This window comes from Trachypithecus francoisi, unplaced genomic scaffold (assembly GCF_009764315.1).
Source record: "Trachypithecus francoisi isolate TF-2019V2 unplaced genomic scaffold, Tfra_2.0 Lachesis_group1, whole genome shotgun sequence".
In the NCBI taxonomy this organism is placed as follows: Eukaryota; Metazoa; Chordata; class Mammalia; order Primates; family Cercopithecidae; genus Trachypithecus; species Trachypithecus francoisi.
The window spans coordinates 150,165,203-150,177,902 of NW_022681454.1; the positions used below are offsets into that span (position 1 = coordinate 150,165,203).

Below are 12,700 nucleotides of genomic sequence, written 5' to 3' on the forward strand. Positions count from 1 at the left end.
GTGATAGTTTGCTAAGAATGATGGTTCCAGCTGCATCCATGTCCCTACAAAGGACGCAAACTCATCCTTTTTGATGGCTGCATAGTATTCCATGGTGTATATGTGCCACATTTTCTTAATCCAGTCTGTCACAGATGGACATTTGGGTTGATTCCAATCTTTGCTATTGTGAATAGTGCCGCAATAAACATACGTGTGCATGTGTCTTTGTAGTAGAGTATTATAATCCTTTGGGTATATACCCAGTAGTGGATGGCTGGGTCATATGGTACATCTAGTTCTAGATCCTTGAGGAATCGCCATACTGTTTTCCATAATGGTTGAACTAGTTTACAATCCCACCAACAGTGAAAAGTGTTCCTATTTCTCCACATCCTCTCCAACATCTATTGTTTCCTGACTTCTTAATGATTGCCATTCTAAGTGGTGTGAGATGGTATCTCATTGTGGTTTTGATTTGCATTTCTCTGATAAACGCCTCTATTTTTTAAATCCAAACTTAGGCCAGATCTCTGCGGCACCAAGAAAACGCAGTAAAAGCAAAGGCAAGATGTCCTTTAAAAAAAAAAAAAGTCACTTTCACAGAATACCGAGGAGACGGGGGCAGCTCTGTAACCGGTCCCGTGAGACGCGGACAAGCTCCCCCAGCCCCGGCCCCAGGCCCGCGCCCCCTCCCCCGCCGGCTGTTCGGATGGGCCGCTAGGGGTCGCTGCGGGCCGCGCGTCCGAGGACCGGCCTCCTCCCCCACCGTCTCGGTCTCGCTGCTCCGCCCCCGCGGTGTCAGCGGCGCCAAAATCAAACGCGCCCTGGTCTGCCCGCCCGTCGCCCCTCGCCCCACGCGCAGGCCCAGCCAGCTGAAGCCCCGGCGCTCGCGCCATGGTAAGGACTGAGGCTGTGGTCCCGCGTCTTCTTCCTCCCTAGTGTGTGGGCTTCGCCGCCCCTCGTTGGCGTGTGGATCCCGGTCTGGCGTTGACCGCCATGCTGGGCCGCGGGAGCGGTCGCCCGGCTCTCGGCCTCACAGTGGAGAGGCCAGGCCCTGCCCGGCCCCGCCGTGGCCATTCCGCACTCGGCGTCGTTCCCCGCCGCTCCCGTCCGGAGTTCCCAGGCGCGGGGGCGTCTGCGGCCTCCCGGCCGGCTGCACCCACCGTCTGTCCCCAGGGCCCGTTCGGGCGGGTTAGGTTAGAACGCGGGAAGCGTTCGCGAACGGGACCCGAGAACCTCACCAACCCCGATTTATCTAAAAGACCACGAATCCCTTGAGAACCTGGGCTCCCTACGCCTCCAGCCTCGGCCACGCGTGGTGTAGCCCCCCATTAAGAACGGGGAGAGAAAGCGCAAGTGGGCGGGAGGGACTGCGGGGATCCCAAAGCGCCCTCCTGGTTTGTCACAATTGAGTGGTTTTCTGTGTTGTAATACGTAGAGCACATTCCAGAACTTCTCAGTTTCGAGTTACATAACGGATCTTCACTTTATGCCAATTAGTCGATTTCTGTGAAAATGCCCCGGTTTCTGCCAAAGGGCAGGAGTCGCTGCCGGGCGCTGCTGGTTGTGTAGGGCGCTGATGCTTCTTTAAGGACCCTCTGCACTGAATAAGGCTTCCTTGTCTGTCATGATCGGTTAAGTCCTGGTGAGATTGCAGATCAGCTTTGTGAGCTTAACGTCTTTCTGCCCATCAAATCATTTTCATAAACCTTCAAAGTTTCATGCCGTTTTTTCTGCTTCAGTTGGCGAAGAATCAACATCTAGTTAAATGGATCTAAGATTTTAATATCTTCATTTACTTAAATGGCTGTTAAATGTTGCCGAGCTAAGGGGGGCGGGGTGGGACACCAGGATCTAGTTGTATGCTATTTATTTGAAGATACTTGTCCAGATGTAGTTATAAATGATAACGGCTTCTTTGTGGTTAAACTAACAACCCAGCCACCTGGGCGTAAAGTGCTCTAAGAAGCCAAACAGGACTACAGTTAAATCTGTTAGCAGTGCCCTTCGGTGTTACCATTTTTCTCTACAGAGTTGCTGACCTCCTATAACTGACTTGGAAAACTGTGCAGCTCAAATGCGCTTTGTCCTTTTACTTAATCTGTCTCTCTTTACACATGAATCACCTTCTAATACTAAATGTGTTAACTCTTCAGAAGCTTATCTCTGATAATAGAGAATCCTTTTAAAAAATTAAAGCTTTTGATAAGATGTGGAGTTCCTATTTTTTAATACGTGATCAAGACGTAAGTTTAGTGTTGGTCAAAGGTAAACTTTTGCTTGATTATGAATTAGAAACTGTTTTCATTTGGTTAGGCATCCTAAGTAAATAGAGTTCAGGCAATTTTTGAAATTGGAGAAGTGTAGTGCTGAACTCTGAGAGCAGCAGTGACATCTACTTAATGATTCTTCATAATTTTATTGTAATGGATGAGTAGGGCTGGCTGTAGGAATTCCATAACTTCTAATTGAGAAGGTTCCTCAGATAACATGATTTTTAAAGTGGTTTAAAATACTTCCAGAAAGCTTCATAGTCCTTGAGTCAGGTTTTGAGTCTCCTGACTTACTACTAATTTGAATGCATCTCTAACTTACACTATCAGGTTTTTCCTAGTCTTAATTAAATATTAAATAAATCCTCATTGATTTTTTTGAGAAGTTTCTAAATATGAATATTGATATGGCATCTTTTTACATTAGTTATTTTAATTCTGGGTATGATACTCCTACTGTGGTTAATAATAGAAATTATTTCTAGTCATAAAAGAGACTGATGAATAAATCAGGCTGAAAACAATGGAAATGGATGATAGAGCTCATCCACATCTCCTAAGTAACTTTCACAGCTGCTGAGCTGAGTGTTGAGAGCTTTCCTAAGACTGGGTACCTCAGGACACTAGATTCTCCTCATTGCCTGCCTCTGGGGGGCAGATTCTTGTGGAGTGCAAGGAGCTGTTTAGAATATCAAAATGTTAGGAGTCTTTCCTAACACTTCGGGATCTGCTTTCTGCTAATGCAGCCACAGACTGAAGTTCTTAAGGGATTCCCACTGCCCCGCAGCACCCTTGACATGGCCTTCAGATTCTGGGCTGACAAAAGTAGGGTTCTCAACCCTGGGGCACAATTAAAAAATATGTTGGAGAGGATTTAAAAAATATATTGGAGGATTTTAAAAATATGTTGCCCAGGTCCCATTCCAGAGATTTTGATTCCGTTCATTCGACGTGAGCCTGGGCATCAGTATTTTTTAAAAACTGAGCTGATTCTAATGTATGGCAGTTTAGGACCTGTTGGACTAGAAAAATATGTTGAAGGAGTCTTCTAACTGTTATGAATTTCATGCTTGATTTATCAGATACTGCAGAGGCAAGAATGAAGGGAGGCAGAGCAGTCCTGGACCCTGGCTCTCAGCCCTAGGTTTAGTGAGCAGGTCTGTACAGGTTCCTGGAGTTTGCCTACCTGAGACTTCTCTGATTTATCTCTGCAAGCCAGGCAATACATGGTGTCACTGAATTCACTATGATTAATTCACCCGTTATATCTATGGGAATATGGTAGGTGTCGGGGGGCTTAGGAGCCTGAGCAGCCTCAAATTTTAAAGTTGGGGACTTTAGATACATGGTCCTAAAATTAAGAGCTTTATGTCTCCCCTGTCTAACTTGGCACTAAGCCCTGGAAAGGCAAAGGCAGTTCATGTTCTGAAGAAGTTTTTCAGTGTGCTGGGAGAGACAAGTAAACATCTTTTCAATGTAGTAAGTGATTTGACAAAGGTGTGTTCTGGGAATACAGGCTTAGCCTGTGAACTCGGGAAAGTTCTGGAGGGAGAGCACCTAAATTAAGCCTTGGGAGATGTTTTGGAGTTTTGAGTAGGCGAGAGGTGAGGGTGTTCTAGGTGGAGGAACAACATTTTTTTTAAGGACCGAAATGAGAGCATTCTTCGAGTAGATAATTGCAAGTAGTTTTTGTGTTACAACTCAAGTTGCTTAGGTTTCCATGCTGTTAACGGCAAAATTTGAGGTGGGGTGTGGTGGAAGAGACTGTAAAAGGTAGGCTGGGGTTAGGTGATAAAGGGCTTTGTATATCATACTGGGGTACTCAGATACGCCTGGATGTCTGGGAGCCACCGGAGGGTTTTGAGCAAGGGAGGGACATGGTCATATTTATGTTTTCCCAGTGCAGAATGTGAACATAGAGGGTGAGTCAAAGTGTGGTTGGGGGACTGGAGGTATATTGCAGGAGACAGATGATGAAGGCCTGAATGAGGCAGTGGTAGTAGAGATAGAACAGACAGGACAGATAAGAGAAGTAATTAAATGCTGAAACTGGCAAAACTTGGTGATTGGTTGGATGTGAGATAAGAGAGGTGAAGATACCTAGGATGACTGTCAGGCCTCTGGCTTGGGTCACGAGGTAGTATCTGAGACTCAAGGTCTAGAACAGCAAGTTTGTGGGGAGTAGGTATATGAGAGGAAGAGTTGAGTTTAGACTGAGTTGAATTTTGTCCAGTAGGCAGGTAGATGCATGAGACTGAAGCTCAGGAGCACACCCAGGGGTGAATGTAAAGATATGAGATCTCAGCGTGAGTGTTAATTAAAACCATGAAAGCAGATGAGATCAAAGATAAGATATTAGGAGATGGGGTCAGTAGCCAAACCCTGCAGCAAAACAGTGTTTGAGAGTGGACTGAGGAAGAAGAGAAAAATATAAACTTTAAGCTATTTATTTACCCATATTACTCATCAAGAAATACCTGATCATTTTTTTCCTGTGGGAATGAGTTAGTGCACTGTTTTTCTTTCTTTCTTTTTTTTTTTTTTTTGTGGGCTTTTGTTTTGTTTTGTTTTGTTTTGAGACAGTGTCTTGCTTTATTGCCCAGGCTGGTCTCAAACTCCTGGCCTCAAGTGATCCTCCAGCCTAAGCCTCCCAAAGTGCTGGGATTATAGGTGTGAGCCACTGCCCAGCCAACTTAGTGGGTTTCTAGGTTTTATAAGAATTAAGACTCACTCACTCTAGTATGTAGCCAGAATGGCAATTCCAAATCACTGTCTTCACTTATGTAAACTCACATTTTCTGATGATATTTTTGGTTGGATGGGGCAGTCTTTAACTGTGGTTTTATGTCGGCTGTTTAAGCAAACAATTTATGTTCCTTTATAATTCCCTACAATGTTTGAGAAGGATGCAGATCACATAAGAAATATTAGTGTGGAATTTTTTATTAGAGAACTGGAGGTGATAGTTCTCACTCTTTTTTTTTTTTTCTGTAAACCTTTGGGTTGGAGGAAATTTGGCTCCTTTCTCTTCTAACTTGGGATTTAGCTTTATATATTCTATATACAATATATTGTAAAATTTATTATTAACATATTTTTCAGCTACATATTGTCTTAATTTCAAATTGGCTAAAGAGTATTACAGAAGAATAACCTGAGTAGGCTTCCATTTTCTACTTGAATAGGCCTTTCCTCCTTCCCTCTTGTCGTCCACATTGCTGCTATAATTAACTTACTAAAATGCAACTCTAATCTTGTCACTAGTCTGCTTTAGAAATTACTCAGCAACTCCTCATTGTCTAGAATGAAGTCCACTCTCAGCTGGACAGTCAGCTTTCCATAACCTGACCCCACACCTTTGTCATCCCATCTGCCACTCCCCATACATACTTCATACAATAATTATCTCCCACTGCTTATCCTTCTGGAGAATTCCATGTACTTCCATAACATTGTGCCTGTGTGTGGTCTCCCCAAGATGTGCTTCTCACCATTTCTCAATTTGCCAAAATCCTTTTAATCTCTGTCCTTCTTAGGTAACCCTTCTTCCTCTGCATGGTGGAATTCATTCTGTTCTGGGTATTTATGTAGCACTTGGTGCATGTAGCTGTTCGTTAGCTATAAATAGTTACATCTATTTATTTTCTGTAAGAGATTGTAAGCCTTTGGAAGGTCCATACAGTGGCTTATCATTGGTTCACTTTATAAATACTGAATTTCTACAAAATGCCAGGCTCTATCTCAATTTATAGTTACTACCTTGGCAGCACCTACCACAGTGGTTGGCAGATAGTAATTAAAATGAGTCTTTAGGTCTGTTGGTATCAGATAAGTCCATGCATAAAATTTCAAATAATGTTGCAAATCCAGTTGTTTTCAAAATGTTATGTTTAAAAGCATTGTTTACTTTTTAATTTTTGTGCTTTAGTCAAAGAAAAAAGGACTGAGTGCAGAAGAAAAGAGAACTCGCATGATGGAAATATTTTTTGAAACAGTAAGTCATTTTCTTTAACACTTATAATTTTGTGTAATTTTCATCTTAAGTATATGTCATCCAATGTTAACTGTCCCTTCTTTGTAAGACATCAATACTGATCAATTTCTTGAAGAATGGGTAAGATTCTGCAAATATTTGTGGCTCCTGTGAGTTATGGAGTTGAAAAAACATGTCCCACTATTGGTAGAGTCTCTTTCACCCAAGCAGTCCTGTATACTGGCACCAGAATCTTCTGATGCATATATTTGATTGTCTCCCCTTTCTGCCTGAAAAATAATAATGACGAAAGCCCACATCTCCTGAGTGCTGCTTAGGTGCCAACCAGTCCTGGATCTCAAACAATAGAAGCCATAGTTCCAGGATTCAAACCAGGGAGGATTATTTGATTTCAGAGGGAGTACCAAATACTATGTCTTTGCATTTTAAGTCTGTCTAATGTGTAACACATAGTTGATGGTACACAGGCCTCCTTAATTTATTCCAGATATTTGTACCTACCACCAACAGGAAATATGTTTAAAGTTTCATCTCCTTGATGATGACAGAGCCAGAGTTCAAACCCAGGTACCTGGCTCTAGAGCCTCCTGTCTCATGGCTTTACCCTGTTACTGGAAGGCTTTTCTTTGTCTTCAGGTTAAAGGCCACATAAATCTTTCACCTAAAACAACACTAACTTCAAACCATATGATATGGCTTGGCAGGACCTGCATAGCCTAGTTGGCCCCAGTCTACTGGCTATTTTCATCATATACAAATGTGAAGATGGGGAAAAGTGGTAAAATTAAATATTAAAGTGATAAAATCCCTTTTCACTTTAAGGCAGATTCTTAGTTAAAAAAAAAAGCTAAATACACCAGGGATTTGCCCACTAAGTATAATCTTACTCTTAAAAGTCATTGGCATTTCAGAACAGGATATCATATGATGATGATGATATGGTTAGGAAGATAAATTGGTGAAGTCTCTATATGAAAATTACGGCAATTATTCTGCTGAGTTGAAATAGTTTTCTTATGGTCTCAGCAAGAAAAGTAGGTTTAATTCCTACAAGACAGTAGAAAGCTGAGGAGAGTGTTGGGAAAATTATTTTGTCATTTTACAATATTGTTAATTATCTCAAATATAAAAATTGAGTCTCTAACTGAAAAATTTTAAACCTTGTCCTCAGTAACACCAAAACATGAAAAACTCTGAGGATCAGCAGTTTAAGGAAGTTAGTAATTAGTGAGGTTTTCCATAAAGCTGGGAATTAATTGTACTGATTGATTCATTTCATATATTCCTGTTTCTTTTTTTCATTATAGCCTAATCAGTTGCTGCTCATTTATTTAGTCTATCAGTTTTTTGATGGAATTGAAAAGTTTAAGATATTTGGCAAAAGTAATGGAGGCCATTTAATTTGTTCTCTCATGAATGGGATATGGTATATCCAGGATCCAGACTAATGTCAAAAGTTGATAAATATTCGATTTGCTTCAACATCTCAAAGCAAATCAACAATAATGGTGCAGAGTGAAAAGCATGGATTCTGGAATTCAGATTCAGGAATCTGGATTCTAATTTCGTTGTTGCAAGTGGCAAGTAAAAATTCCAACAAAATCAAATATGGCTACTCAAGGATTTGTTACAGAATTTGACTTTCTTTAGATGTCAATAGCAGCCCCCTTTTCAAGACTAATGTCATGGGAAAATGCTTATAATTTAATGTTAAGTAGAAAATGTAAAATATAAAAAACAATGCATGATGACAAATATTAACAATGGTAGGATACAGGTGGATTTTGTTTTACACTCTTTGTTACCTACAGTGAACAAATACTACCTTTTTAATCAAATTAGAAAATCAACTACTGAAGCAGCACATACTATATTGCCTCTAATCATAAGTGGGCTGTCTGCAAGGGTTTGGAAATCTTTTAAAAACATAGTCATTGATAATAATGACAACTCAGAGAGAGAGAGAGTAAGAACTGTCAGGGACTATTTGAGGCACAAAATAGGCCACCAATAAATGTGTTGAGCTTTTTAAAAAATTACTTCAGCAAACAAATGAGTAGCTTTCCATTGGCACACAGATCTCTGGAATGGCCATGCGTATGCCCAGATAATTAAATAAATATGTAAATGGAGAAAAAGAGGCATATACATGATCATGTATGGATGGATATATACGTGCGTGTGTGTGTGTTTTGGAGCTGCTAATGTAATAAATTATTTGCCTGTTGCACTTAGGAAGAACATGAGAACAGTGTAGGTCAATAATTGAAAGTTTGCATCTGGAACCTGTTTAACTCAATAGCTTTGTGACCTTTAAGCAAGGTTCTTGACCTCTCTCTGTCTCTTATTCTCTCAAAGAAGATGATAATTTTACCCAGCTCACAGTGTTGGTATGGGGATTAAATAAGATAATATATTAAACAATGCCCAGGTCGTAAGTGCTTTATGAAATGTTATCTAGGGCCAGATGCCACAGCTCACACCTGTAATTCCAATATTTTGAGAGACCAAGGCAGGAGGATCTGTTGAGCCCAAGAGTTTGAGGTTGGTAGTGAGCCGTGATCACACTCTGTCACTCAGGCACTCTAGCCCAGGTAACAGAATGAGACCCTGTCTTAAAAAAAAAGGGGGGGGGTTCAACATATGCAAATCAATAAACATAATCCAGCATATAAACAGAACCAAAGACAAAAACCACATGATTATCTCAATAGATGCAGAAAAGGCCTTTGACAAAATTCAACAGCCTTTCATGCTAAAAACTCTCAATAAATTCGGTATTGGATGGAACGTATCTCAGAATAATAAGAGCTATTTTTGACAAATCCACAGCCAATATCATACTGAATGGGCAAAAACTGGAAGCATTCCCTTTGAAAACTGGCATAAAACACGGATGCCTTCTCTCACCACTCCTATTCAACATAGTGTTGGAAGTTCTGGCTAGGGCAATCAGGCAAGAGAAAGAAATAAAGCATATTCAGTTAGGAAAAGAAGAAGTCAAATTGTCCCTGTTTGCAGATGACATGATTGTATATTTAGAAAACCCCATCGTCTCAGCCCAAAATCTCCTTAAGCTGATAAGCAACTTCAGCAAAGTCTCAGGATACAAAATCAATGTGCAAAAATCACAAGCATTCTTATACACCAGTAACAGACAAACAGAGAACCAAATCATGAATGAACTCCCATTCACAAAAGCTTCAAAGAGAATAAAACACCTAGGAATCTAACTTACAAGGGATGTCAAGGACCTCTTCAAGGAGAACTACAAACCACTGCTCAGTGAAATAAAAGAGGACACAAACAAATGGAAGCACATACCATGCTCATGGATAGGAAGACTCAATATTGTGAAAATGGCCATACTGCCCAAGGTAATTTATAGATTCAATGCCATCCCCACTAAGCTACCAATGACTTCCTTCACAGAATTGGAAAAAAACTGCTTTAAAGTTCATATGGAACCAAAAAAGAGCCCCATTGCCAAGACAATCCTAAGCCAAAAGAACAAAGCTGGAGGCATCACGCTACCTGACTTCAAACTATGCTACAAGGCTACAGTAACCAAAACAGCATGGTACTGGTACCAAAACAGAGATATAGACCAATGGAACAGAACAGAGCCCTCAGAAATAATACCACACATCTACAACGATCTGATCTTTGACAAACCTGACAAAAGCAAGAAATGGGGAAAGGATTCCCTATTTAATAAATGGTGCTGGGAAAATTGGCTAGCCATAAGTAGAAAGCTGAAACTGGATCCTTTCCTTACTCCTTATATGAAAATTAATTCAAGATGGAATAGAGACTTAAATATTAGACCTAAAAGCATAAAAACCCTAGAAGAAAACCTGGGTAATATCATTCAGGACATAGGCATGGGCAAGGACTTCATGTCTAAAACACCAAAAGCAACAGCAACAAAAGCCAAAATTGACAAATGGGATCTAAACTAAAGAGCTTCTGCACAGCAAAAGAAACTACCATCAGAGTGAACAGGCAACCTACAGAATGGGAGAAAATTTTTGCAATCTACTCATCTGACAAAGGGCTAATACCCAGAACCTACAAAGAACTCAAACAAATTTACAAGAAAAAAACAACCCTATCAAAAAGTGGGCAAAGGATTTGAACAGACACTTCTCAAAAGAAGACATTCATACAGCCAACAGACACATGAAACAATGCTCATCATCACTCGCCATCAGAGAAATGCAAATCAAAACCACAATGAGATACCATCTCACACCAGTTAGAATGGCAATCATTAAAAAGTCAGGAAACAGCCAGGCGCGGTGGCTCAAGCCTGTAATCCCAGCACTTTGGGAGGCTGAGACGGGCGGATCACGAGGTCAGGAGTTCGAGACCATCCTGGCTAACACGGTGAAACCCCGTCTCTCCTAAAAAATACAAAAAGCTAGCCAGGCGAGGTGGCGGGCGCCTGTAGTCCCAGCTACTCGAGAGGCTGAGGCAGGAGAATGGCGTAAACCCGGGAGGCAGAGCTTGCAGTGAGCTGAGATCCGGCCACTGCACTCCAGCCCAGGCAACAGAGCAAGACTCTGTCTCAAAAAAAAGAAGAAGAAAAAAAAAAAAGTCAGGAAACAACAGGTGCTGGAGAGGATGTGGAGAAATAGGAACACTTTTACACTGTTGGTGGGACTGTAAATTAGTTCAGCCATTGTGGAAAACAGTGTGGCAATTCCTCAAGGATCTAGAACTAGAAATACCGTTTGACCCAGCCATCCCATTACTGGGTATATACCCAAAGGATTGTAAGTCATGCTGCTATAAAGATACACGCACATGTATGTTTATTGTGGCACTATTCACAATAGCAAAGACTTGGAATCAACCCAAATGTCCATCAGTGACAGACTGGATTAAGAAAATGTGGCACATATACACCATGGAATACTATGCAGCCATAAAAAAGGATGAGTTTGTGTCCTCTGTAGGGACATTGATGCAGCTGGAAACCATCATTCTCAGCAAACCATAGTAAGAACAGAAAACCAAACACCGCATGTTCTCACTCATAGGTGAGAATTGAACAATGAGATCACTTGGACACAGGAAGGGGAACATCACACACTGAGGCCTATTGTGGAGAGGGGGGAGGGATAGCATTAGGAGATATACCTAATGTAAATGATGAGTTAATGGGTACAGCACACCAACATGGCACATACATACATACGTAACAAACCTGCACGTTGTGCACATGTACCCTAGAACTTGAAATATAATAAAAAAAGAAAAAGAAAAAAAAAGAACAATGTTGTCTAGGATTATATGTCTTCCATGGTATCCTACACATAGTTCTTTTTATATTGTCTTCATCCCTTCTTCATTATCTCTGCTTAATGCCGGGGAGTCTAAGAACTGAGATTTACTTGAGATCGTTTACTCTGTCCACTTCAATGACCGCACTTGAGTTCTGAGGCTAGTTCTTTCCAAGCCTGTTTGTTTATACAGCAGCCCCACTGGGGCAGCCAGTACATCTGGAGCTCTTCCTTGGTGACTGCATTTAGGCAGATATCTCAATGGTTCGTGTTCTTTTTCTAGGGAATTTAAAGTATTTGCAAAGAGGTTTGATTAACTGATTTTTCTAATGCATTAAAGACTTTAAGTCAGTAATGTATTACATGTTCCCTGAGATTCTAAAGTATTATGTTTAAATAATTTATTCCTCAGTGTGCAAAAATTAATCTCATACTCTCACGAAGTTCAATGACTTAATATTTTCCTAAATTTACTAACTCTTAGGTGTAGTGAGATGAAATTTTTTCAACATTTTATTATGAAAATTTTCAAACATACAGCAAAGATGCGTTTTTCAGTGAATACCCATATGCCTACTACCTAGATTCTGCCATTCACATTTTATTCTTCTGGCTTTATCACATATATATATTCATCTATCCACTTCTTTCCATCAACTCTTTTTTTTAATGTACTTCGAAGGAGTTCTTTATATATGTATATCCTGGGTGCCAGGCCTTTTCCAGGTACATGTTTCGCAATTATTTTAATCTAGTTGGTATTTGTCATTTCATTTTCTTTCCAGTGCCCTTGGATGAGCAGAAGTTTTAAATTTTTATGAAGTATAATTTCCAAGTGCAGTTGCCTTTTCAAGTTTATTTTGGAAGAACTGTATCCCAAATTTTTCGTAACAATAATCAAAATATTTCTGGGTTTTTTTGTTGTTGTTGTTTTGTTTTGAGACTGAGTCTCTGTTGCCCAGGCTGGAGTGCAGTGGTGTGATCTTGGCTTACTACAGCCTCCACCTCCCAAGTTCAACGATTCTTGTGCCTCAGCCTCCCGAGTACCTGGAATTACTCGGGTGCCCGCCATAACGCCCAGCTAAGTTTTGTATGTTTAGTAGAAACAGGGTTTTGCCATATTGGCCATGCTGGTCTCAAACTCCTGAGCTCAAATGATCCAC

The 12,700-nt window shown here is 40.8% G+C and overlaps 1 protein-coding gene across 2 annotated transcripts in view; it reads left to right on the top strand.

Annotated features, from left to right (window-relative positions):
* The first annotated feature begins 789 nt into the window (after positions 1-789).
* MND1 (meiotic nuclear divisions 1) overlaps positions 790-12,700 on the top strand; it is a 77,323-nt gene continuing 65,412 nt past the window's right edge. Inside the window, exons 1-2 of one of the 2 annotated variants that reach the window (XM_033215515.1) lie at positions 790-879; positions 6,184-6,249. In XM_033215515.1, coding sequence (XP_033071406.1) covers positions 877-879; positions 6,184-6,249 — 69 coding nt within the window. In that variant the 5' untranslated portion in view covers positions 790-876. Of the gene's footprint in view, positions 880-1,302; positions 1,628-6,183; positions 6,250-12,700 lie in introns of those variants that run through there. The other variant, XM_033215516.1, reaches the window with a different exon arrangement.